The sequence below is a fragment of the Choloepus didactylus genome, chromosome 18, assembly GCF_015220235.1.
Source record: "Choloepus didactylus isolate mChoDid1 chromosome 18, mChoDid1.pri, whole genome shotgun sequence".
Lineage (NCBI taxonomy): Eukaryota > Metazoa > Chordata > Mammalia > Pilosa > Megalonychidae > Choloepus > Choloepus didactylus.
Window position 1 is genome coordinate 68,662,207 of NC_051324.1, and position 26,747 is coordinate 68,688,953.

Genomic DNA, 26,747 nt, shown 5'->3' on the forward strand with positions numbered 1-26,747 from the left:
GGACGTGCGCCCAGCCTTCCCCACACCTGCTGCTGAGCTTGGGCGAGCGCCAGCGGCGGCCGGGCAGACCCCGCCCCCTGTGGCGGAGGAGGAGACAGTCACGGGGGTCGCAGCGGCTGAGGCCGGTCGCCGTCCTGCCACTGCGGGGTCCGAGCTGAGCAGCAGCCCCCGGAGAGCCGCTGTCCCTGGGGAGCGAGATCGTCTGCAGAATGCAAGGAAGCTTTGCGCCGGACGAGCGCTCCGTGAGTGACCGCAGCCTTTCAAAGCGGCGCAGCGCGCACGAGCCGACGGGGTGCGGGCGGCATCGTAACCCCGCGTTCCCTGGAGCACACCGGCAAGGAGCGGCGGGAAGGACAGCCTGCGCGGCGCCTAGAGAAACTTTCCTTGCCAAAGGCCCCTGGAGGCATGGGTGTTCCCCACTTGTCTGCAAGCTGTTGTGGCCCGGAAACTTCTGCCCGCAGCCCCTGATAGCAGGTACTCCCCAAATACAATTTAACTTCATCTGCAGAAGTATATTATACTGATGAGTCAGCTATTAAAATCCTAATTCTCAGAAGGCACATTCTGCTGGTATAGGAATAGTGAAAGGTAAATTTGACCCTAAATTTTGCATTATTAAACAATGGCGATTTCCCCTAGGGGATCATACTGTGCAATATGCTGAAATGAGTGTCCTAGAATTTGCCCTCAAAGAAGCTATGATGGACAAAGGGCCAATTTTAATTGTTACAGACAGTGTGTATTTGGTTAAAAGCTTTAATGGAGAATTGGATATTTGGATATCCAATGGGTTTGTTAATAATAAGAAAAAACCCTGCAACATGTAAATAAATGGAAAGTTGTTGCTAATTGTAAGCAAAACAAGCCCAGTACCCCCGTGGTACATGAGCCAGGGCACCGGAAATGAGGTGCTTCTATTCACACTCAAGGTGACCTTCTAGCAGACCCGGGCTGTACAGAGCAGTCATATGGTAGGAATGGTTACAAAATTACCAAGCCTGGACAAGGAGCTGGGCCAAGTCTTGGACTCAAAGAGTCCTAACCCTAAGAGGTATCCTGTAGAATATATATATATATATATATATATCTTTTGGAAAATGGTAATGTTATTATTGAATGAGATGAAGGGAAAAGGATTATTCCTCCAGTAGTGGAAAGAGGAAGATTGGCCCCAAAGGCCCACAACACATTTGGGACAATTCATGCAGAATGGAAGCCACCTTAATTAAACTGAAAAATAAATACTGGTGGCCTAATATGATTGATATGGTCATACCTTTTGTAGCCAATTGTGAGGAATGCCAAGTGACTAATGCTTTCTCTCAAATTTTTACTTCTCCAGAAACAATTTTTCATTCTGATAAACCTTTTGAAAAGTTTTATACGGATTGTATTGGTCCTTTACCTGCACCTCATGGTCATGAATATATTCTTGTTGTTGATGCTGGAACGGGATATTGTTGTTTACAAATGTAGATGATTCTAGTTTGTCTAGAGACAGGCCCAAAATGCTAACACAACTGTTAAAGCCCTCAACTTTTCACCAGGCGCTGCAATTCCTAAGGGGCTGCATTCTGGTCAGGGATCAGCATTCACTTCTGCCACCTTGTGACAGTGGACCAAGGACAGAGGTATACAGTTGGAATTTAGTACCCTTTACCACCCCGAAAGTAGTGGAAAGGTGGAAAGGAAAAATGGTGAGATAAAATGAGTCTTAACTAAACTGTTGTATGTATGGCCTCGAAAATGGTATCCACGTATCCCTTTTGTTCAGCTTTCTGTCAATAATATACGTCCCTCACAGACTCATCAAACACCTCATAAGTTAATGTTTGGTGTTGATTCCAATTTGCTTTTTGCAAATGTAGATGATTCTAGTTTGTCTAGAGAATAACAACTACCTTTACTGCAGGAACTCAGAGAGGAACTTACAGCTGCTGCATCATCCTCCTGCACTCCTGGCTGGAAACCTTTCATTGGCCAATTCATCCAGGAGAAGGTACAGAAGTGTACTCCTCTACATCCACATTGGAAAAAGCCGACTAAAATTCATACAATATTTGATGATCGTACTTCAAGATATTGGACCCTCTTGGCCAACAACGAAAAGTTAGTATTGATAATTTGAAGTCCACTGCTCATTACAGAAAAATATACATCAGTCTTCAACCTTCAGGATTGGATGATTTGGAATACAGCAAAAGATATGAAATTATTAATAGGAAATATCCCAATATAGATCTAGAGGATCCAGATGGGAAAATGAAGACATCTTGAAACCCACTGCACAAGTGAAGTTTAGATATTTTTTGTTTACCTTGTGTGCCACTTCTACATGAATACTTTGTTCCCGTTTGATCTAATAGTTATTGGACTTGTCCTATGGTATATACTATCAGCAGTCTTTAGATTGCAATGGAAAAATGCTATGCATCATCCTCGCCCAATAATCTTTTGGAATTTAACTAGTGTCACACCCATGACTGATATTCCAGTTGCTTTCCCACAATATTGGGAAGGACGAGCCATCCATCCTGCACCTGGGAATGTTCATTTAGAAATACACAGCCCTCAACAAGGTATGTTTGGGGAACCATTCCCTAAACCTATCATTCACAAGAAAGGAACTTTGGGTATTTTACAAATCCTCTTAATAGATACCTCTAGTGTAGCACAAGATAATCAGATATATACCACTCCAGGACAAAAAAATCTTGATTCAGTAATTGATGACGAATTTACCCAATTGCAAGAAATTGTCTTACCTTTTACTTTACCTCTAGATCAGCCATACACTCAGGAACAATATCAACAGAAAAGGTGTTTTTAAGAATTTGTGCATTGTTGTTTAGTAGATTATGGCTCAGAAACAACTTGGCCACCTCCTGAAATTATCCAAGAACATTGCCTTATACTTCCATCTAGTGGCATCTCTGATACCTCTAGACTTAATGCCTGGAAGTATTACATTCAACCACAGTAGGGAGACCAAGAAATTGGACTATTGCTGATCAAAATTATGCCTGTACTGGTGCATATAGTAAGACTGACGGCAATGCCGCATGTAAACAGGCTATCTTATGTTTCACCTATATGTATGATTTTTAGTAGCAGACTGCTAGAACTATAGTTGAACTAGAATGAGTTTTAAATAAAAATTATTTCCAATGATTAAAAATAATATAACTGGCTTATTGAAGGATTATGCCCTGCCTTCAGAGTGGAAAAAGAAGAAAAGAGAGGGACAAGGAAATACTGCTGTTTTACACATCTTCATAAAACCTTAGTACAAGGCCTTGATAAAGAAGAATGTAAGAGGAAGCTTCAATCGGCTCTGTTAACTCTGTACACTCCTCATACTGTTAGGTGCCTAATATATCATCTTGTTAGTACCTTTATTGTAACTAAGACTAACAAACTTAGTCTGAAATATATACATAAAATATGTGAAGAAGAGTTCCTGGATAGAAAACACCTGTTTAATGATATTGATCCAAAATCTGCGTGCTTCCTTCCAGTAAAAATGGAATATAACACCCAGGTTACTATTCAAGAGTTATAGAGATATTTAATAAATTGTCATGATGTATGCATTGCCTTGCCATCACCCATTCCTTCTAGTAAGAGCTCTAGAAGATGCGGGGACATCCAACCAGCCTCAGGGCTTTGCAAATAAGCACAACTGGCACCTGATATTGAGCCCTTCTGTCCCGGCAACAACTGTTTCCACTGCCGAGCAAGCTGCCACATCTACTAAACATCCTTATCTGCCAGAACACCTATGCAGCCAGACAGGAGATACTGTACTCATCACCATGGAGGAAATCTTCCAGGACAATGACCTCAACAGCCTTCAACTCTCTGGGGCTTGGGGATGTGACAATGACTATGACCCCCACATGGGACTTTAATTTTTCTTTACTGTAAAAACACCACTTGGTGTAGTGGTAAGTTTAAATCTAAATGTAAACGTAAACATGTTTTACTGTATACTATAATTACTGGTTTGGGAACCCCCTGAGAAGGAGGACAAAGCAATTATATGGGGTATTGGGATTTTCATCACCCTGAATTAGGTAAACCAGTAACAGAATACTGTAGATATCTTTTAGCTTTAATCCAGGTATAAGAACTCTTCTGTCTGAACATATGGACAAAGCAGTCTCTATCTTATATAAATGGGCTACTAACCCTAATCAAATACATCCTACTCATGGGTATAGAAAGTTTCTGAAAGGGCAAGAATTCCAGAAGGCAATGTTGATTAGTCCTTGTGGAATGTGCATTGGAGAACAAGGAGATCCAGATGTTGATCAAATTAAAGATGGAATAGATTGTGTAGAAAAAATAGAGAGGAGTCAGCGGGAGAGGGTGTTGCAGGATAATATCTCTACTGAGGATCTGAAAATGAGGACACTGACTCCTTCTCTCTATGTGAGGATCAGATAGCTGTGCAGCCTTGCTGCTCTCACATACCACATGATTATTTCTATTCTGACAGTGAAGAACCAGTTACTCCTTCTGAGATAGAGGCCTGTTTAACAGAATTTTACCTATTTAACAGAATATTTAACAGAATATTGAAGTACAATTTCCAAATGATAGAAAGTGGAAAGGCCTTACTTGGACAGATGATTCATATCCTTCGAGTCCTATATTAAAAGATTGTACAGAGGGAGAGGCTAAACAGGCCTAAGTAGAAAAGGAAGAAGTAAGGGACATAATATGATGTAATGACCAGACTAATGAAAAAGGAATGAAAAAGGAAAATTATACTAATAAGTCAGACAAAAATGAAAGTAATCTCTCTTCTAATTTTTAGTTTTTATGTAAGTTAAAGGTGTGTTATATCGCTCTTACAGAAGTCACAGCTTAATTAGTAGAAATATTTTTAGTAAAGTTTTGCAAACATTCAAGGTTAAGTTTGAATCTCTGATAATGCTGTGAATACCGTCCTTTGTTTTTGACTCACCGTAGTTCACCACCTGTGGTTCCAACATAAAAATAGAATATAGTTTAATTGAATGCATTCTAAATCAAAGTCTCTATAAATACCCTGTAACTTAGACTGGGGGAGCTCTCTGATCTCATATGCAGCTGTGTCTGGAGGAGGCAGGAGTTGCCATGCTTAGTAACCTATCAATTTATTTTTACATTGTAAACTTGTTCCTTTAACCCTATGTGCTCCTTTAGCAGGTATGTGTTGAATTGAATTCTTGTCTTGAGTGTTCTTTGCTTCTAAACTTTTGTCTGTCCCTATACTCTTTTTTGAGTGGGAGGTTGCTTCAATGAAGTCCGAACAGACTGAATCACAACCTGATAAGGTTCAGGCCTTTTTTAATGGAAATCACGGGTTTGAGGTGTAGAGAGACGAACCCATGACATTCCTGATGGCCATAGTGAAAGTCAGGCTTGCAGGACGGTCCTGATGGACAGGCGGCCACTCCTCACCTCTCTCATTGACGCTCCGGTCCACACAATCATGTCAGATGGTCTAATGGGCATTTTTTTTCCCCCACCAGAATGTGTGTGCCTAGAAGTCCTCCTCACACTGACACCGTACACAGAGACTCCCCTGGGAACCCGTCACGGTGCTGGGGCCCCTCAGAGCCAGACAGCCTGAAAGATACACCACAAGGCCGGCTCCTCACCACACGGGAAATGACCTGATTCCAAGGTGCTGGGAGTCCCTTGGAGGACAAAGATGGCATGTGGAGTCTCTGCCCAACCCCAACGGGAGAGTCATAGTACAGACACCAAGGATCCTGGAGCCAGGACATGCCATCTTCAATAGAGAACCACTCACCATTCAGAAGGAATGCCCAAAATGCTGCTATGCCTAAATAAACACTAAATGCCCAACTAACCTTATAATATGGTGTCTATGACAATACCCAGCTCACAATAGGTAGCTCTGGTCACACAGTCGCTCGATGCATTGTGCTCACGTGATGGTCCTGTAGGGAGCTCCCCACAATCAGCTGACAGAGGAGGAAGAAAATCTGATCTTGTTCACAAATGGGTGAGCTTGGAACAATATGATTTCCTTTGTGCAAGATTCAAAAATAACCATGCACCTGCTTCTGAACCATAAAAGCAAGCAACGGAGTGGGAACCACAATTGAGACATTGATTAACTCTGGATGTAGGGGAAGGAGGGATATGAGATCAGGAAGAGGCACATAGGGGCTGCAGAATTATTAATAATCTATTTCTTAGGCTGTGTGGTGGGTACACAGATGTTTATTTTTAGTCCTTAAACTGTACATATACATTACATGTATGCTTTTGTGTATGTGATGTATTTCAAGAGAGCAAAAGGTTTTTTTTAAAAATTGTTTTTTAAGTATCTGGCAATAAAATGGAAAGACACGTAAGGTTCAGGGTCAGAAGGCTCTTCTCACATGGCTGGAGGGGCTGTGCCTCTGGACAGGGTATCTGTGGGTGTCGGGAGCTGAGGAGCTCTCGGTCATGCTGACTCCATCTCCCCACAAGAGGCCCTCTGAGGTCTGTTCACCCAGAGGAGAACACCAAGAACACCCAGGAGCAGGGGCACCTTTGGGAATAGAAGGAGCAGGAGGTAGAAACTGCCGAACTGGAACCTGTAAGACAGACGTGGTGATGGGCAGTGAGCTGCTTCCCCCAGGGGAGGCCCAGACCCCACCACTCCCCCACCTTTCTTTGGGTCCTGTGGCCCCAAAACCCAGTATCAGGGTCAAACCTGGTGGTACCAGAGTCATGTAGCCCCATGCTGAGGGCCGCAGACTCCTGTTCATCGGCTCAGGAGTCAACATTGCGTGTTAGGACCATGCAGATGTGGGAGGATGTGATGGCAAGGGATGGAGGGGAAGAGAGATGAAGGAACCCAGGCAGGCCTTTGCCCCCAGTCCTGGATCAATGACTTCAACCCAAAGGAAAGAGCTCTTCAAGTTTGGCTCATGGTTATTCCTCTCAATCTCTGGGCCTCTGGTACACTGGCCCCAGGCCGGCTCTTCACATGCTGGGGGCCCCTCATCACATTGGACCTTTGTGCAATTTCTCCACCTCCCCAAAACTCTGTCTGGCTTGCAGACTGCAGGGCTTGGCTGATGTTTTCCTTGATTCTCTCCAAGATCATGTCAGGTGCCTGTATTCCCAGCCTTTATCTTCTTTGCCCACTTGAGCTCCTTGCAGCTTTGGACAGCCTGGACACACCAATGGTTTCCCACCTCAAGCTCCTGCATCTCTTTTCCTGATGGCTTTCTCTAGCTACAAGAGTGTGCTTGACTTGTGTGCACAGCAGATCAAAAGTGCCACAGAATTCATGTCTCCAGAAGTGACCTTCTGCTTGGAACACTCTTTCTCCAGATCCCTGCTTGTCTGCCTCACCACTTCCTTCAGGTCTCTGCTCTATATGAAAAGGGCAAATTCCACCATCTTCCCATACAAAGAGGGACAGGCATGTATGGCTCTATACCTGTTTCCTTGCCTTTTAGTGGACAATTCTGAGGAATGTCCTAAACAGTCTCTCAGAGGGTGCCCAGGGGGATCATGCTCCAGTTGCTACAATGATAACTCATTCATCAATGTACGTGTAATTGGTTTTCCACCCTCTTCCCTATCTCACATCCCTGCTTTCTTGCTGTACTTCTTAGGTTCACCTCTCAATAAATCAGTTGCACCCAGACCCTTGCCTTGGGATCTGCTTTTGAGGAAACTCAAACTAAGACAGTCCTCTTGTTATTTGTTCTCATTGAGCATTGTGTATTTCCTTTATAGTCCTCATAATGTCCTACTGTCTTCCCACACATCTCATCACCCTGCTTTATTTTTCTTCACAGAAATTATCATTAGCTGACACATTTCATGTATCTAATCTATCATCTATCTATCTATCTATCTATCTATCTATCTATCTATCTATTTACTTATCAACCTGACCATTGTCTGAATCTTTCTGTTCAAAGGTAACTTCCTTGAGAGCACAGCCTTGCCTCTTTGTTCACTATTGTTTCTCAGCACCTGGATCAGTGTTGAGTGAATAAGCGAGGACACCCGTGTCTAGGAAGCCCTATGCTAGGGAAGGATCCATGCAGGTGGTAGAAGAGACGGGGATGCAGACACCTTACCCTCGCTGCCGGCTGGGCCTGGTGCTCACTGCCACGGACAGGGAGGAGCCAGGGGTCCTGGTGGAGTTCTCAGTGCTGGGGGCTGCAGTGGGCACAGAGGAGACAGAAGAAAGGCCTGGTACTCTGTCCCCAGCTCTGCACCTGGCACCCGGGTGGCTCTGATTTTACACAGAAGAGGGCAGTCAGGGCAGGGGCTGGACAGAGAACCTGGGACCAACATCCCCCGTGGCCAGACCCAGGCCTGTCCAGAGCAATGGCACATCTCCAGCCAGTCCATCCCAGTCTGTGCTGCACCCAGCTGGACACAATGGCAACCAGAACCTGGGAATCACTCCCTTCCAGCATTAAGGATTTCAGTGTCCCCCACCTCACTGAAAACTGGGAAGGTCAGTATAACAGTTAGACACTCAGATTCTGTCCGTCGGCGCTGGCTCCCTTCCCCTCATCCACTCTGGGACAAAACTGGGAAGGGTTTCCTTTCTGTAGAGGTGGATTCAGACAAGTTTGAAAGCAGGGATGCCTCACCCAGCTGATGGCTAGGGAAGGTCCCCAGTATATAAACCAGGTAGCCAGGTATAATCTTCACTCTGAAAAGTGGGGCCCCAGACTCCCTTAGCCCACCCAGCTCCTAGACATTGGCAGCCCCCCTTATGTCCCCATAAGCAGGAGCCTGGAGAATCCTTGTGGTCAGTGGCTGATCAGGAGGGGGGACCTACAGAGAAGCCACTGCAGGGTCCAGAGGAAAACGACTGGATCCCTGGGCCACAACCCAGAGATGAGGTGCTCCCCACCCCATCTCCCACAACCCCATCCCTTCCACGGAGCCTCAGCCGGTTTCTCAGGGATGCATTCTTAAATGCACAGAGACAAAGCCATTTGAGGAAAGCCTGAAACATGCAAGAGGGAAGCCAACTTCTCTAGGGAAAGGAACCTCAGAGGAAGCTGAGATAATGCAGGAAGCAGACAAAAACGAAATGAAAATCCTTAGATTGGTAAGGGAGGGTGTAGGTGTCATGAAAGAAGAACAGAATTCCATTTCAAGTGGCTTATATGGAAAAAAAAGAAAGAAATAGAATTTGGAGAGAAAAATATGTTAGAGGACCCCCCATCCCATTTCTGTTCTTGCCAGGTGAGAACCCCAAGACTTTATCTGGGTCCCCTACTGCCTAGTAAAGATTGCCAGAGAAAAAGGGGGAGCAGCAGGGTGGAGCCTGTGGGGCCATAGAGGAGGCCGCCCAGAAGGGGAACAGGAGGTTCCACACTTGGGTTGGGGCTTCCCTCTTGGGCCTTTCCTATGCCCGCGAAGGAGCCCCTCTGACCCACAGTTCAGGGTGGGCGCCTCCAGAAAGTCGCAAAAAACTGGGTTTCCCCAGGGGCCAGCACAAGGTGGCCAAGGGGAAGGAGCTCGAGAGGCCAGTGGAAGGCTGGGGCCCAGGCTTGGACCTCTGGAGCAGGGATCACTTGCATGGGGGACGAGGGTGGGAGCCTGCGTGACCCTGCACGAGGCCCTGGTCCTGGGCTGGGAACACAGGCTGAGGAAGAGTGGGGGGCAATTCCTCTGGACTGGATCCCCTCCCTGAAGCCCCCGTGAGGACAGGAAGGCTGCCCGAGCTCCTCAGTCCTGACGGATTGCATGGTCCCAGGCCCCTCTCCTGCTCCTCCGGCCCCAGAACGCTCCAGGCCCAGAGGCCTTGTGAGGACGTGGGGCAGCGTCAGGAGCCTTGGATGTCACACCCAGTCACACTCACTCACACACCCTCACCCATGTACGTGCACCCCCTCACACACTTACATGAACAGTCTCACACATACCTCACACACTCACACTCATCCCACTGCACACACACTCTGTCCCAAATGTCTAATGCACAGGCTCCAGGTCTGGTTCTTCTCTCCTGAGCCTTTCCTTGGATGCTCTGCAGAGATGGGCTCAGATTCCTTCAGTCCTGGTGCCAGGGACAAGGGGGGTCTTACCTGGGGAAACAAGCACTGTAACCTGGAAAAAGGATTCAGGCAGTAAACCACGGAGTCCATCTTCCTTCAGGATTATTGCAACCCCACACCTGTATTTTCCTGCATCTTGTGCTGTGAGGTTTTCCAAGGCCACTGTGAAGGTGAGGTCCCCAGGATGGTCTGTGATGGACACTTGGCCAATCCTCCCCGTTTCCTCTGGTCCCCTGGTCTCTACGTTCTGTTGCCAATGTGGAAAGCACGGTTGTCTGCACCAGTATTTCTTAAACATCTTGTACTTCTCCTCGTATCGACACTGTATGCTCAGAGATCCCCCCACAGAGCCCGTCACGGTGCTGGGGCCACTCAGAGAGCAGCAGCCTGGAAAACACAAGCCAGTTTGCCCCGTCTTCGCCCTGAAGGGCCTTGAGCAGCAGGGCCTGGGATGTCAGTTCCTCTGAAGCCCAGAAGTTGCCCTGAGGCTGGAGGAGGCAGGAGGCAAGGACCACGGTGTGGCCTCTGTCTAGACACCCGGGGAAGATTGCAGAACCTTGGTGTGGAATCCTGAGACCTGAGAGGCCATGCCCAGCCCATGTGCATGCAGCCAGCCCAGGGGAAGCCCTCGGTGGCCCCAGATAGGCTCTGGGTCCCCCAAAAGTGTCAGCCCTGAGAAGAGATAATTGTACCCTTCAATCATCAATAATTGAATGGGGCCACTGAGTTCATGCTGAATAAATGGATTGATTAATGGATGGAGAGATGGATGGACAGGCAGATGGATGGATGGATGGATGGGATAGGAAAAAGGGAATAAGAATGGGAACCAGAAAAAAAATAGATGCAGCTCAGTATTGAGAGCAAGGAGGAAGACTTAGGCTACTGGCTTCGCCCCCTTCTCAAATGCTCACCTGTTGTCCTCAAGTTTATAATCCCTGTCTGCATAGACGAAGCCTCCTGCTCATTGGACTGGGTCACAGACGGGACAGGGATCAAACATGGGGATATAAAAGGCCATCAAGGAAGGGGCTGTCCTTGGCTGTGATTCAAGGACATTTACACCTAGATTTCCCTCCTGGGACGGAATCCTGCAGCAACATGTGCTGCCATGTGACATCTTCAGGGGCTGCCTGCCCATGCTGGGGACCCACCAGAGGTTCCTTCCTTCCTTTGACCCTCAGCAGCCACCCACCAGCCTTGCCATGCCCTGGGCCAGGTGCTCTGTCACCTCCGAGATTTTAACACCGCCCTCTCTCCTCCAGCCCCTCTCAGCCCTCCCATCCACTCTGGAGCCTCCAGCCCCAAATGATTAGGACCCAGGTTCCATGCTTCCTGCCCGGAGGGCCTCGCGGGCCACAAAGAGCCCAGGTGTCCTCGCTCGCTCCAAGGAGGGGCTGCTCTCTGATGTGCTGCCCTCGACAAGGAGGGGAATGATCCAGGGTGGAAAGGTATTGACAATGGCTGGGGCAGAATGCCAAAACTCCTGAAAAAGAACTGCGGATATTATCTATCATCTACCTATCTGTGTGTCTGTCTATCTGTCTATCATCTACCCTCCTACCTTCCTACCTACCCACCCATCCGTCAGCCAGGCAGCATATTGTCATCCACACATTGTGGGGCATTTGCTCATTTTATTCTAAAAATAAAAGAAAAACCTTATCTTTTTCTTCTTAATTTTAAATTATATTTCTCACTTTATTTCCTAGGAAGCAAGCTCAAGGACCCATTCCACATCAGAATGCTGTCAGCTCCTCTCACCAATACTCTCTGAAGCAGAGGTTCTTACTTGGGGGAAATTTTGCCCCCGGGGGCATTTGCCAAGGCCTGGGGCATTTCTGGTTGTCACACTCAGGGTTAGGAGCTGCTACTGGCACCCAGTGGGCAGAGTCCATAGAGCTGCTACACATCCCCCAGTGCCTGATGCAGCCCCCAGCCACGAAGAACGATCCAACCCCAAATGTCAGCAGTGCTCAGGTTGAGAAACCACTTCCTAGAGGACATCAAGCCGCAGTCCTTGGATCTCCAGGCACGGGCTGGAGGCGGAGTGGGGCTGGGGGGAGGGGGCGTGGGGGGCTTGCCAGCTCCTCTCTGTGGCTGCTGCTTTCTTGGCTCAGGCTTAGGGGGCCCTTGTCTCTCAGTTTCCCATGGGGACTCAGCAGGGCTGTAAGGCAGCCTGCTCTTTGGGAGCTTAAGCCCCTCTCTGGAGCATCTGGCACCCCTCCCCAGGTCTGGATGGCAACCACTGCGGGAAACACACCGACATGCACCCCAGAGCCTCCCTGGCTCCGATACTCAGCCAGATCCTGTGCCTGAGACGAACAAACACATTTGCACCCCATCTCTCCCCAGAGCGTGCTCCTGCCCTCCGGGGCCTGCAAAGAATCTTTGCCCTTCTCCTTCTGCATTATTAACACTCTCGGCCCAGGACTGACCACAAGTTCTGCAGTCTCACCTTCCGGGGCCCATCCTGCAGAGCCCCTGGGGCCAGCCCAGATCTGCGGGACGCACAGGGTCCCCTGGTGGCCTCAGATCCATAAATGGGTATTTACAGGGAGCCCTAGCAGTGCTTGGTGTCGTATTGTGAAAAGAGCAATGGCCTTGGGAATAGAAGCATTTAGGTTTGAATCTCAGCTGTGCCTTTTACGAACGGTTTGATCTACAGTAAATTCTTCTGTAAAATTTTCTGTAAAAATGCACAGAAAGTTTTTCCCTCTCTGAGTCTCTGTCTCTACTTTCCGTAAAATTGCAATAAGGATTAAATTAGATAATGAATATGAAACATATAAAAGAATATTAGCCCAATAAGAATTTCCCCCAGCTCTGTGATGTATCAAGAATGTATTTCTGATTTTAATAATGATGGTAATAATTATTAAAGCTGCCATATTTATTTAGGGCTTCCTATGAGCTCACCCTGTGGAAAGCATTTTACGGTTTATTCTCCATCATAACCTGATGAAGAAATGTGATTGGCTTCTAGGGTTTCTTTATGCACCTCTCTTTGTCTCTTTCCTTGAATCTTCCTTTCTTCCCCTGGCCCCCCACCTGTGACTGCACACCTTCCTCACTCTGACCTGGCACAGGTCCTTCCCCACTCCAAGGCCCACCCGGCTCACCTGGGACACAGAGAAGGAGCAGGGTCATTTCCCAGCAGGTCATTTCTCCAGCCCCGATGTCACCTGAGGCAGGTGCAGGCTACAGGTGGGGCCTCCTCCAGTGGTTGGCTCTCCCCGTCTCCCACTTCTGCTATCCTTGGCACCGCTTTGCTTCCTCGTCAGCCTCTTCTTGGTTCTGTTCTCAGAGCTGGTCAGAAAATGGAGGGAGCTGGGGGTGCCATGCATCATGGGCTCGACTGGAAATGATGCTGAAAACTGGCTGTAGGTTCATCCTAATAAAACCCATTTCAGTGAGCAGTTCCCGTTTCTGTTTCCTGGGGAAGGCAAGGGCCCTCCCATTTCTCACCCACAGCTGGCAGGCCCGACCTTCTCCCTAAATCACAGCTTATGCCGGGGCAGCAGTGCCTGCTTGCGCTGGTTTCAGTCTCGATTATCAGGGCCCATTTCTCACGGTCAGCACCAGCAATCCTCTGGCTGCAGGCTCGGTTCTGACTTCTCTGGACAAGGCTGGCTACACAGTTTGCAGTACAAAATGAAAAGGCTCTGCTACAAAATTATTAAAAAGTTCAAGATGGCAACAACAGAGCAGTAAACCAAGCGCTGGGCCCTTCCTAGCACGGGGCCTTGTGCAATTGCCCTGGATGCACACTCATGAAGCCAGCTCACTCTCTGGTCCTTGGTGGTACAGACGGGGCCTGGAATGGTTTCCTGCCATGATCACATGCTCCTAACCTGTACACCTGGCACCCAGCAGACCTTGACTTTGAGCCTTACCTTTATCTTGTTGGGCTCACCCGTTCCCCGGGATCCCCATGGATAAAAAAATTTCAATGTATCTAAAGTTAACTTGGGTATACCCAGCCAGAAATATACCCAGCATGCACACAATAGCTGTGAAGGATTTGTGAAGGCAGGCATACATTTGGTAGGCCTTATCTAAGGGCTTAGATTCATGTGATTAGAAAAGTTCTGGGAGTCTATCATCAGACACCTTCTCTTAGTTGAGTGTTTCAGTAAATGCATTTCTTGCTTGTCCAACTTTTGCTGCATTTGGGGCCCTTGTGTTTCTGTTGTGCAACTGTGTGTGTGTTTGTGTGTGTGTATGCACACACATACCTCCCCTCCCTTTGTAAAAGGCAGCTTCCTACACAACGTGCCAAGCAGTTGCCGAGAGGCACCAGTTCTCCCGAGCGGGGTTAGGGAGAATGAAGTGTGTCAGAAGCAAAAAGATCTCACAATTCCGTCATTCCCACCTCCTGATGAAGGGTATTCTTCCTTTTAACTTCAAGGAACAAAGATTCATATTTGTATTCTATGACTTTCTTGCACTAATCATTGTGATGTTTTATCTGAAAATTGGCCTCTTCTTTTCAACATGACTCTACAAGAAAATTGTTCCCCTTGCAATGTGATTTGTGAGGCGAAGCTGAAAGTTTTGCTTTGCCGCTTACTATCTGTGTGACTTTGGGCGAGTCACTGGAAGGCTCTGAGACCAGGATTCGAACTTGCTCCCTCCTTCCACAATTCACCCCGTCTGCGTGCAGTTGTCAGTAAGATGGTACGTGAGTGTGCATGCATTTGTCTGTGCAGATGTGTGCATGCATGGGTGCATGAGTGTGCATGCATTTGTATGTGCAGATGTGTGTGCACTAGTGTGTGTGCATGTGTGCATGTGGTGTGGGGGGAGGCAGGAGCTGGGGTAGCACATGCTCCCCTCTCTTGTAGCTGCCACAGGGTGGGTCACTGCAGTGGGCCGGGTGGCTGAGGCAGGCGTGTGATCACTATGTGTGTCCAGGAGGAAAAGGAAACGGGGTTTGGTGAAGACATAGCAGTCCCAACACGAAAAGACAGACCCAAACATGCAGACGAAAGGAGTCAGGGAAGCAGCGATAACACAGTGATTAGGGAAAACAAAAAACAAAACAAACCTAAAACAAAAATCCAAAACATATAGTTAATATCTTTAAGAAAACAAGAGACTATGTTTAGTTTCCTGAAGTTAAAGTGGAGTTTACTTTAAAAGGAATGCCCAGAGAATAAGAAAGAGCCCTTTGAATTGAAAATCAAATAGTTGGATGGCCCGGCTGCCTCTGTCTGAGCAGAGAGTGAGGCCCCTGGGAGCCCCGTCTGTCTGATAAACGGCCCCCAAAGGACGGAGAGGGGGAGGAGGCGGGCAGAAGAGTGCAGGAGAGGCACTGAAGCCACACTCGCCAGGTGGAGCCGCCTCGGGCAACTGTAGAAATCATGAGGTCCACAAATTTCATGAGGGCTTCTTTCAGAAAATTATGAGAACCTATGATTTTCCCAGGGGCCAAAAGAGGAACAGGTGTGGAATTAGAAGGTGAGGAAACAGCCAGGGTGAGAGTTGGGTGTGCACGAGACGCCCGGGGCCCTGGGCTGCCGAGAAGGGAGTGTCAGACACAGCCCAGGAGATAGAGAGAACCCGTCAGAATAGGGGGCGTGGACCCCACACTCTTGTGGGCTCTGAGGTAGTAGCCAGAGAAAATTCGAGTTTCCCAGGTAAAATTGCTGAGTCCGCAACCCTGAGCGCTCAGGATCTCCCACCTCCACCACTGTAAAACTCAGAACACTGCAGGCCCACCAAGACATCAGTCATGGCTAGGGCAGAGCCCAGAACCTTGGAGACACACACACACACACATGCACACACACACAGATGCACATCCACACACACGCACACACACACAGAGGCACATGAACACACGCACACACACAGATGCACACGCACACACGCACAGATGCACATGCACACACACAGATGCACACACACATGCACACACACATGCACGCCTAGGGTGTTTCGAGTCATCGAAGCCAGCCCCAGCCCAGCAGTTCTGTCCTCAGAGACAGGAAAGCTCAGGCCTGTGACGGAGCAAGGGGACTTATCTGGGAAATTGACACCATGATGTTGGCAGTAGAGAAAGCAGTCCCCACTGTTTCCGTGTCCCAGCAGGTCTGCTCTGTTTCCACACCAGTCACCTCCTGCAGCCTCTGCAGTGAGTTTCACTGTGATCATCGAGAAGGGGAGTTTCCAAAGACAGTCTTGGGTAGACATTTGGCCTCTCCCTGCCATACCTTCTGGCCCCGAAGTCCTTGAAGCCTTCTTCCTTGGCTGATGGCATGGTTCTCTGCACCAGTATTTATTTGCCCTGAATTCCTCCTCTTACCCACACCACAGGCTCCCCCCACAGAGTCTGTCACAGTTCTGGGGCCCCTCGGAGTCAGACAGCCTGGAAAACACACCCCAAATCCCAGCTCACACCAGATGGGCCTGGGTCAGAGAGGTTCCGGGAGGGAGGGCCCCCAGAGCCCTTACCCTGAGGCTGGAGGAGGCAGCTGCCGAGGAGGAGGGGTTCTCCAGCGCTGGAGGGTGCAAATGCCTGGGTAGGGTAAGCCTGTCTGAGGAGCAGCCTGGAGGCCAGCCTGGCTGTGGAAGACTGAACGGAGGGGAGACAGGAGCATAACTCCAAGTGCAATGAGGAGCCACAGAAGGGTCTTGAGCAGAGGAGTGGTGGTTTCCCACTTAGGGTTTAAAAAGATTGTTCTTGCTGCTTAATGGAGAATAGGCCGTTCAGGGGAGGCTGTTAGAAAATATCTTGAAGTGAATGAAAACAGAAACAGAACACACTAAAACATACAATGAAGCCAGGGAGGCACTGAGAGGGATATTTATAGCGCTAAATGCCTGCATCAAAAAAGAGAAAATGAGAGGATCTAAGATGGCGGCATAGAGAGGAGTGGAAGCTAGGTAGTCTCCCTGGAACAACTAAAGAAACCAGAAACAACTAGTAAATAATCCGGAATTACTGCAGGGGACAAATGAGACCATCCACTCATCATACACCAGTCTGAATTGGGAGGAATGCCCGAGAACACAGCATAAAATCTGTAAGTAAAAACTGTGGATCCAAGTTGGGAGACCCCTCCCCCATAGCCCGAGCTGCAAAGCCTCGTGGTGCCAGAGAGAAGCTCTCTCCCAGCAAGCGAATATAGCTCAGCTGAGCTCCAGCTGGGGTTTTAAGCAGCAAGTGTGAACTGCTTAGTATAAGGCACAACTCTCCAACAAGCAGACAGAGGCTTTGGGTGACGACTGACGTTGGAGAGCTGGAGTGTCATTTCGGACTAGCTCTGAAGGGGACTCTCTGTTCCTTTTTCAGCTCAGTGGAGAAAACCTCAGCCATTTTCAGTTCCCAGTGCTGTGACCCAGACAAGGGTATAGCACAGGCAGAGAAACCACTGAAATTCTTATGACCTCTGCGTAGGGGATCTATCTTCTCTAAGAGGAAAGGGGTGGGGCCCAGCTTTACTACTTGCCTTTCATTCAGAACTTGGGGGAAAAACAGCCATACCTCCTTACACCAGTCAAGAATTACAGGCTAACAGGCACCACCTGCTGAGCAGAAAAGTACAGTGACTGGAGGCATCACAGGGTGTACCAATTTTCTAAGACACATGCTCAGGGAAACCGGATACTGAATATTTCTTCCTTCTGGGACCTGAGCCCATTCTGATCTGGGGAGGCCTGATTGGGGTAACCAAAGAAACTATGCGTAGACAACAGAGAACTACAACCTACACTAAGAAAAATGAGGTTATGGCCCGGTCAGGGGAACAAACTTGCACTTCAACTGTGATGCAGGAATTGAAACAACTAATAATAAGTCAATTCAAAAAGTTTAGGGAAAATATGGCAAAAGAGCTGAATTATATAATGAAAACACAGGACGTACATAAAAACCAGCTGGTGGACTCTATGGAAATGAAAGGCCCAATACAAGAGATGACAGACACACTGGAAACATACAACAGCAGATCTCAAGAGGCAGAAGAAAACACTCAGGAACTGGAGAACAAGACACCTGAAAGCCTACATATAAAAGAACAGATAGAGAAAAGAATGGAAAAATATGAGCAATGTCTCCGGGAACTTAAAGACAAAATGAAAAGCAAGAATTTACGTATCATTTGTGTTCCAGAAGGAGAAGAGAAGGGAAAAGGGGCAAAAGCAATAATAGAGGAAATAATCAGTGAAAATTTCCCATCTCTTATGAAAGACATAAAATTATGGATCCAAGAAGTGCAGCGTACCCCAAATAGAATAGATCTGAACAGGCCCATGCAAGACATTTAATCAGATTATCAAACATTAAAGATAAAGAGAGAATCCTGAAAGCAGCAAGAGAAAAGTGATCTATCACATACAAAGGAACCTTGTTAAGACTATGTGTGGATTTCTCAACAGCAACCATGGAGGCAAGAAGGAAGAGGGGTGATATATTTAAGATACTGAAAGAGAAAAACCACCAACCAAGAATCCTATATCCGGCAAAACTATCCTTCAAATATGAGGGAGAGCTTAATATATTCTCTGGCAAACACAATGATCGAGTTTGTGAACAAGATACCTGCTCTACAGGAAACACTAAAGGAAGCACTGCAGACAGAAAGGAAAAGACAGGAGTGAGAGCTTTGGAAAACAATTTTGGGAGATAGTAGTACAGCAATGTAAGTACACTGAACAAAGATGACTGTGAATATGGTTGAAAGAGGAAGGCTGAGACCATGTGGGACACCAGAACAAAAGACGAACGGTAAAGACTGGGACTGTGTAACTCAGGGAAACCTCAGGTGCTCAATGATTATAATAAAAGGTACAAATATGTTTTTACATGAGGTAGAACAAATGAATGTCAACATTGCAAGGTGTTAAAAATAGGGTGGGACTGGGGGAAAAATACAATCAATGCAAACTAGAGGCTAGAATTAACAGAAACATTGTATTATGCTTCCTTTAATGTAACAAAGGCAATATACCATAGCTAAATGCATAAGGGGTGGGTGGGGAATAGGGGAAGGGTATGGGACTCCTGGCATTGGTGATGTTGTCTGACTCTTTATTCTACTTTAGGTTAATGCTATCTTTCCTTTTGTCACCTTCTATTGATCAAGTTTTTTTGTTTTGTTTTGTTTTTTTATTTGTTTGTTTTTCTCTCTCTTTTCTTTTTCTTTTGCCTCTCTGCCTTCTTTGACTCTTCCTCCATCTTTGTGGAAGAAATGGAGGTATCCCTTATATAGAGAGTGGTGATGGTGCTCAATACATAAATACGTGACTATATGGGAAACCAATGATTGTCTACTTATGATGGAATGTATAGTGTGTGAAAAAAACCATCTTAAAAGAAATGGATCAATGAAGAAAACTTGAGGGCATTATATTGAGTGAAATAAGACAGACACATAAAGGCAAATATTGCAGGGTCTCGCTGATACGAACTAATTATAATATGTAAACTCATAGACTTGAAATATAAGTTACCGGGACATAGAAATGAGGCTAAAGAATGGGGAGCGGTGGCTTATTATGAGCAGAATGTTCAACTAGGGTGAACTTAAATGTTTGGAAATGGACAGGGGTGATGGTAGCATGTTATGAGAATAACTAACAGTCCTGAAAGGTGTGTGAAGGTGGTGGAAAGGGTAAGCTCAGAGTCACGCATGTCGCCGTAAGTTGGAGGTTAAAAGATGGGAATGTATGAAACAGTGAATCTTGTGGTGGACAATGTCCATGATTAACTATACAAACATTAGAAGTCTCTCTCATGAACTAGAACAAATGTATGTCACTATAACTAGAAGTTAATAATAGAGAGGAATATAGGGAAAAAATATATACCTATCATAAACTATATACTACAGTTAGTAGTATTTTAACATTCTTTCATCAACAGTAACAAATGTACTATACCAAAACTATGAATCAATAATGGAGGGGAACATGGTTAGGGGTATGGGAGGATTTGAGTTCCCTTTTTTTTTTTTTTGTCTTTATTTCTTTTCTGGAGTAGTGAAAATGTTCTAAAAATTGAAAAAAAAATTAGTTGTGTTGATGGATGCACAGCTGTATGGTGGTGCCATGGGCAATTGATTGTACACTTTGGATCTTTGGATAGTTGTATGGTATCTGAACAATCTCAATGAAAAAAAATAAAATCAATCTCAAAAAAAAGAAAAAAAGAGAGAAAAGATCTCACATCAGAGACCTAACCTCACAACTTAGAATCGTGAAAAAGAAGAGCAAACTAAACCAAAAGTTAACAGAAGGAAGAAAATAAAGATTAGAGCAGAGGTAAATGAAATAGAGAATTTAAAAAAATAGAATCAACAAAACCAAAAGTTGGTATTTTGAAAAGATCAATAAAATTGACAAACCATTTTCTAGACTGACGAAGATAAAAAGAGAGAGGTCTCAACTTTTAGTTGAGAAAGGGGCGATGTCACTACCCATTCCACAGAAATAAAAAGAATTACAAGGGGATATGATAAACAACTGTATACCAACAAATTGGTACAGAGTTTCTGTTTGCAGCACTGGAAAAACTTTGGTAATGGGTAGTGGTGATAGTAGTACAATATTGTGAATGCAATTAATACCATTTGTATATTTAAATGTGCTTAAAAGGGGAAATTTTTTACCAGAATAAAAATTTTTTAAAAAACCATAGAACTGGAGAACACAGTGAACCCTAATGTAAACTATGGAGTAAAGTTAATAGCATAATTTAAATAATATTGTTTCATTAATTGTGACAAAGTTACCACACCAATGCAAAGTGTTAACAATAAGGAAAACTGCGTGTGAAGGGGGGTGTATAGGAAGTTGATACTTCCTGCATTATTTTTCTGTATATCTACAACTTCTTTGATAAAATAAGTCTCTAGAAAAAGAAAAGTGAAAAAGCGTTCTCCTCCGAGTGTGATTTTTGGTGTTAAGCTGAAAGACAGGCTGGAAAGCAGGAGACCTGGGTTCTAAGTATAGCTTTGCCACTTACTAGTCTCTTCATTGCTCTGAGTTTGAGAGTCAACCCACAACAACCCCTAACTGCATCCTGTTTTTCACTATTCCCTTTCAGTCTCTTTGTGGGCTGTCAAGTGTGTGAATGTGTGTGAGTGGGTGTGCGTGTTGGGGGATGTCTTTCTCCTTGGAGTCACCCAGGGGAGAACCAATGTACATTGGGCATGAGTGGCTCAGAGAAAGCCCTTGCTGGTCCTGGTTGCTTAGTTCTCTTGCAACTAAATTCTAAGCCATCTGGTCTACCCCTGCTAGGTACACAGCTCTGCAAGGCAGGGATTTGTTTCCTCTATTCCTTCCTTTGGGCACTTAGGAAAGATGAGCTGTTCAGAGTCCCTCCAGGGCCCTTGTTTGGGACTGGCCCTTGTAGGTGAGAGGAGAGCTGCCTAGCAGGGTCCCCATCTCTGACTTCATTTGGGAAGTAGGGATCTGAGACCATGACCAGCTGGCTGAGGTGGCAAGCCCTCTACTTCAGTGGTTCTCAACCTTGGCTCATATTAGAACATTGGGGGAACTTTTAAAGGTCCAAATGCCCAGGCCATACCCCAGACCTAAATCAGAATGTCTTGGGGCTGGAATCCAGCCATCAGCACTTTTTCACAGTCTCCCCTGATGGTTCCAACATGGAGCCAAGGTTAAGGACTACTGCTCTGGATATGGTCATTTTAACAAAACTGTCATTTTTAACAAACTTCTGGGTTTGCTTGATGTTTCCAGCAACTAGAAAACCCCCTACCCACTCCTTTTGCATTGTTAAAGGTTGAGACCCAGCCTCACCTCCCCCTAAAGGACCTCCCTGCTTCCACCTGCCTTGGTGGGCTCTCGCTGTCAGGCTCCAGTTGACTACAAGGCTTGTTCCACTTCGAATTCAGCACACCCATAATGTAATTAACTCGTTTCATGGTCTCCTTGACTATGGACTCCACAAAGGCAAGGAAAACCCCAGCCATCCCTGTAACTAGCACCAGGCTAGGCCCCAGACCCACCACGCTTTCAGGAATGAAGACTCGCCAGGGTAAGAGGGGGATACAGAGAAGGCAAAGTATGGGGACTTATCTCACACAAACTCCACCCCACAGTGAGAAACCAAACAGAACTGAAAAGGCTTAAAGAGGAAGCCATGACCTACAGAGGCTGAAAAAGGAAGTTTGTAACCACTTCTAGTGGCTGACAGGCCCACTCTCCACCTCCTCCAGGCTCACAAAATTGGCAGGTGTCCAAAGGGCAGCTCTCTAGCCGGTAGTACTCCCCTGGTGTCTCTTCCAGAATTTTCTGTAGTCATCAGGGGATTCCAGGAAGCAGGGTGGGGGCAGTGCCTTCCCAGGGGAGTGGGAGCAGGTTCTGGGAGCAAATGCCTTCCCCAAGCTGGGTGACAATGCAGGCAACGTGGTACAGCGGGAAAGCCACGAGCCTTGGCATCAGCATTCCTGGCCACTCGCTGTAGCTCTGATACTTATGGGTTATGTGATGTTTGGTAAACTACTTGATCATCCGCAGCCTCAGTTTCCCCTTCTGCAAAATGGGAATAATGCTCACCCTGTACATTCCAACCATTAGAAGGGGCTGATGTGAGGATCAGAATGAGGTTATGCATATAAATGTGCCTGTGCCTGTGAGATGCATAAAGGTTTGATTTACAGACACCCTACTATGTACCAAGCAGTTACATGCAGAGATCTTGCTGCCTCCTGTCACCCTGCCAGGAGAGTGCTGTTAGGCTGGAGTTGTTCAGGAATCCATACAATGCAGCGAGTCAAAGTTTAAGTATAAAGTTTAAGATTTATTAGAGGAAGAAAGCAGGTGGGAGCCAGCAGAAAAGAAGAAAAAAGATAATGGCTCCCGCTCTCTATCTGAGATCAACATTTTTTAACGAAAAAAGGAACCCACATTGGGAAGGGTGTCTGCTGTGGTGTTTTGTCCCTCGATTGGGTAAGTGCTTATCTAGTTTGGGGCTGATTGGTTGCTAGAATTCTGAGACAATATTCTTTTTAGGAAAGCAGCTGTGTTATCTAACTATGGAGAGCAGGCCTTTTTGGTTGTTCATCTCATGAACACATCTGATCTTGCCTTACCCGCCTTTGAGGCACCACTGTGGCTGGAACATCCACAGCCACCGAGACGCAGTCCAGTTGGGGTGGAACACCAAGCTGCTCAAGGTAGAAGCAAGTCCGGAAGCCAGGGGCAGGCTCTGGGTGCTCGCTTTCGCCGTCTGCTGGTTGCCGGCAGAACTGCCTCAGTCTTGCTCTGAGTTTGCTCTTATCCTTTGAACGAAAGTTCGGAAAGTGAGAGTCAAGCTTGTGGCATTGAATCTTCCTCCTTGTGGACAGGGGGACAAGGGGAGGGATTTGGATGCTACACAGAGAGAAGCACCGCCCTGGTGATGCCTTCCCAGCCATATTGACCAATCCATTAATGCCAGTACTTCTCACGTTGGCTGCACATTAGAATCACCTGCAGGAGCTTTTAAAAAATTAAAAAATAAAAATGCCTATGTCCTGTCCCACCCGCTGGGATTCTGATTCTGTTGGCCTGAGGTGGAGCCCAGGGTTGCATTTTTAAACCGTGCTCCTAATTCTAATGTGTAGCCAGGGCTGAGAAACCCTGATTCACACACAAACTAGAAGAAGCGTTTTTGCAGGGAAACGGTAGAGGGAGATCAGACCAGGAATGTAAAGGGGTAAAAGAGACGCTTCAAGAAGAAACTGGAAACAGCACAGGGAGTGGGTGGAGACTCCAAGGGATTGTGTCTGCCTATAAATTCCCTGAGTTAGCATCACAAGGAGCATTAACCAAGGTCAAATCCCAGGCATCCCAGAAACAACTGCTACACCTTACCAGTTATCACTACAATTGTTAATAACTTATTGAGCAAAATAATTGAACTTTAACCAAGGAATCAATACATAACTGTTAAAAATACTATTTTATTTCAGTTGTATCTCAATGAAATGAATGGAGCTCTTTTTTTTAAATTCACTTTTATTGAGATATATTCACATATCATACAATCATCCAAAGCATACAATCAATTGTTCACAGTACCATCATAAAGTTGTGCATTAATCACCCCAATCTATTTTTTGAACACTTTCCTTATACCAGAAAAAGTGAAAATAAGAATAAAAAATAAAAGTAAAGACGAACACTCAACACTTCCCCTCCCATTTTTCATTTAGTTTTTTGTCTCTATTTTTCTACTCATCCATTGAATGGAGTTCTTTTATTCAACTAGTTCACATATCCTTGAATGGCTATTATTGCCCAAATGAGATTAGATTGATTATCAAATCTCTTTCTAATTCTTTCATTTTTATAGTTGAAGAAACTTGTTCACCTAAATAAACCAGTGGGAGTGGGAAAGTTTTGCTCTAGCCATGCTATCCAAATCTTAGAACTCCTTCCAAAGTGTTGTGTGTTGATTTGCATCCCCAAAAGCTATGTTCATTGAAGTCCCAATCCCTGGGACCTCCAAATGTGGTCTCATTTGAAAATAGGACGCAGCCGATGGAATTAGTGAAGATGAGTCGTACTGGAATACAGTGATCCCTCATCCAGTAATATGACCAGCGTCCTTGTAAGAGAGGGAAATTCAGACACACAGAAAGACAGACACAGGGAGAAGACGGCCATGTGACCACCGAGGCAGGGATTGAGGTGCTGCAGCTGCAAGCCAGGCAGCACCAACAATGGCCGGCAGCCACCGGGCGCTAGAAGAGGCAGGGAAGGACCCTACCGGTGTCGGAGGCAGCACTGCCCTGCCAAAGCCTTGACTTTGGACTTCCAGCCTCCAGGGCTGCGAGACAATAAATTTCTGTTTTTTTTAAGCCATACAGTTTGTGGTACTTTCTTATGGCAGCCCCAGGAAACGAAGGCACGAGTCATATGCAAAATATGGTAATCACCCCATCCTGTATAACCAAAACATTCTGCAATGGCTGTAACTACCACTCTATAACCGCCTTGACTTTTTTTTTTTTTTTTGAAAATGAAAAACAGAAAGCCAGGCGTCTTCCAGAAGGAATTTTTTGGTTCAGTCGTTAGGGACACGTTTAGCACCTCTGTTTATGAAGGACTCCAGTAACCCAGATTAAAACCCCATTAATCTGGTTCAGTTGGGCCACACCTTAACTGCAGTAACATCTTAAACAGATCTTATCTACACTGGGTCCACACCCACCAGAGTCGGGACCAAGACCAAGAACGTGCAAAGTGGGGTACGCAATTCAGTTGACCACAACGACCCTGACACTAGAATTTGAGTGTGAGTGTTTATTTAGGAGGTGATTCCAGGACGCAGTGGTAGGGCAGTGGGAAGTGGGACCAGGAAGGAAAGGAAGCCAGTATGGATCACCAACACGGGCACATGGGGCTCAGACCCACTGCGGACCCCTGGCAGCCTTGAGGCATGAGGACACGAGAAATCCACTCACCAACCCTGTCTGCACCTGGCTGCCAGCTGCTCCCTGGAGCATCACCAACTTCCTGACACTTCTCCATCAACTGGTGGGAAAAGCCATTAGGGAGTCACAGCTGCTGGTGCAGGAACTGCAAGTGCCAAAGGGACATGGGTGGGCACTGAGGCATCCCATTTGGCAAATTTCCCAATTCCACCTTTGTGTGATTCCTATCCCCTCTCGCCTCCTCCCCCACCCTCCCAAACAAACACCCAGCAGGAGACTGGAATCCAAACTTGAGCCCCCGTCTCTAATGCACAGGCGCCTCCAGGACAACATCTACCCGTGTCTTCCCCCATCCTCCAGAATGGCCAAGCACCAGCCCACTTGTCTATGCAAACTGGGAAGTTCGAGGAAATCGCTCCCCTCCCTCTTTCTATCTGAAAGGAAGGAATAAAATAATGAAGATAAAAGCAGAAGTTAGTGAATTTGAAAGCAGAGAAGTAGTAAATGCAGTGGGGTGAGGGCAGGTGCAGGAAACACAATGGGTGAACCCTGGCTTGTCTACTCGAGTGAAAGGAGACAAAGCCCAAATATCAAAAATAAAAAATTCAAAGGGAGGATATTCCTAGATAAAGAGAAAATCATGAGAATCACAAGAGAGCATTTGACAAAAGTCTGTCCAGATATGTTTGTAAACTGAGATAAAACTAATGATCTTCCAGGAAAATATCAATTACCTCATCTTATTGCAGAAGAAATAAAAATCTTTAAAAAAGTAAGCATGGAAGAATTTGAGAGTGTTACCCAAGGATGATTCCCTCTGGTTCCCTAAACCTACCCCCAAATGATGGACAAATCCAGATGGTTTCACAGGTGAATGTTTTCAAATCCTCAAGGAACAGATAATTCCAAGTGTATGCAAACTTTTCCAGGGCATGTGATGTCAATATAATATCAATATTAAAGCCTGACCAAGATAACACACATAGAAAAGAAAATATTTTCCAATCTCATTTATAAATATTGATGCAAAAAATCTTAAATAAAATATTAAAAGATAAAAGTTGTAAGTACATTAAAAGAAAAATATAACATGACCAATTGGAATTCATCCCAGGAATGTCAGGGTGACTCATATGGGAATTATTTTAATATAATTAACCATTTTAGTAGCTCAGAGGAGAAAAAGTATAACCTTCTCCATAAGAAAATAAAATATTTAATATTTGATAATATTAAATATCCATTTATGACTAAAATAACCCTTAATAAAATAGAAATATATGAGTCATCCTTTATTTCTCTC

The 26,747-nt window shown here is 45.9% G+C and overlaps 1 protein-coding gene and 1 long non-coding RNA gene across 5 annotated transcripts in view; one reads left to right on the forward strand and one right to left on the reverse strand.

Moving 5' to 3' along the window:
• LOC119513509 lies at positions 1-6,437 on the forward strand. Its single transcript, XR_005212649.1, has 3 exons — positions 1-474; positions 1,548-1,631; positions 1,913-6,437. It is a non-coding gene; the product is annotated as an uncharacterized LOC119513509 (long non-coding RNA).
• Positions 5,719-26,747, reverse strand: part of LOC119513508 (protein CD300H-like) — a 22,659-nt gene continuing 1,630 nt past the window's right edge. Inside the window, exons 2-6 of one of the 4 annotated variants that reach the window (XM_037808777.1) lie at positions 23,117-23,305; positions 13,175-13,361; positions 10,083-10,439; positions 8,109-8,190; positions 5,719-6,556 (exon numbers count right to left, since the gene is read on the reverse strand). In XM_037808777.1, the coding sequence (XP_037664705.1) occupies positions 6,514-6,556; positions 8,109-8,190; positions 10,083-10,439; positions 13,175-13,217 (525 nt within the window). In that variant the 5' untranslated portion in view covers positions 13,218-13,361; positions 23,117-23,305 and the 3' untranslated portion in view covers positions 5,719-6,513. Of the gene's footprint in view, positions 7,390-8,108; positions 8,191-10,082; positions 10,440-13,174; positions 13,447-23,116; positions 23,306-26,747 lie in introns of all 4 variants that reach the window. The other 3 variants (XM_037808775.1, XM_037808776.1, XM_037808778.1) reach the window with 3 other exon arrangements.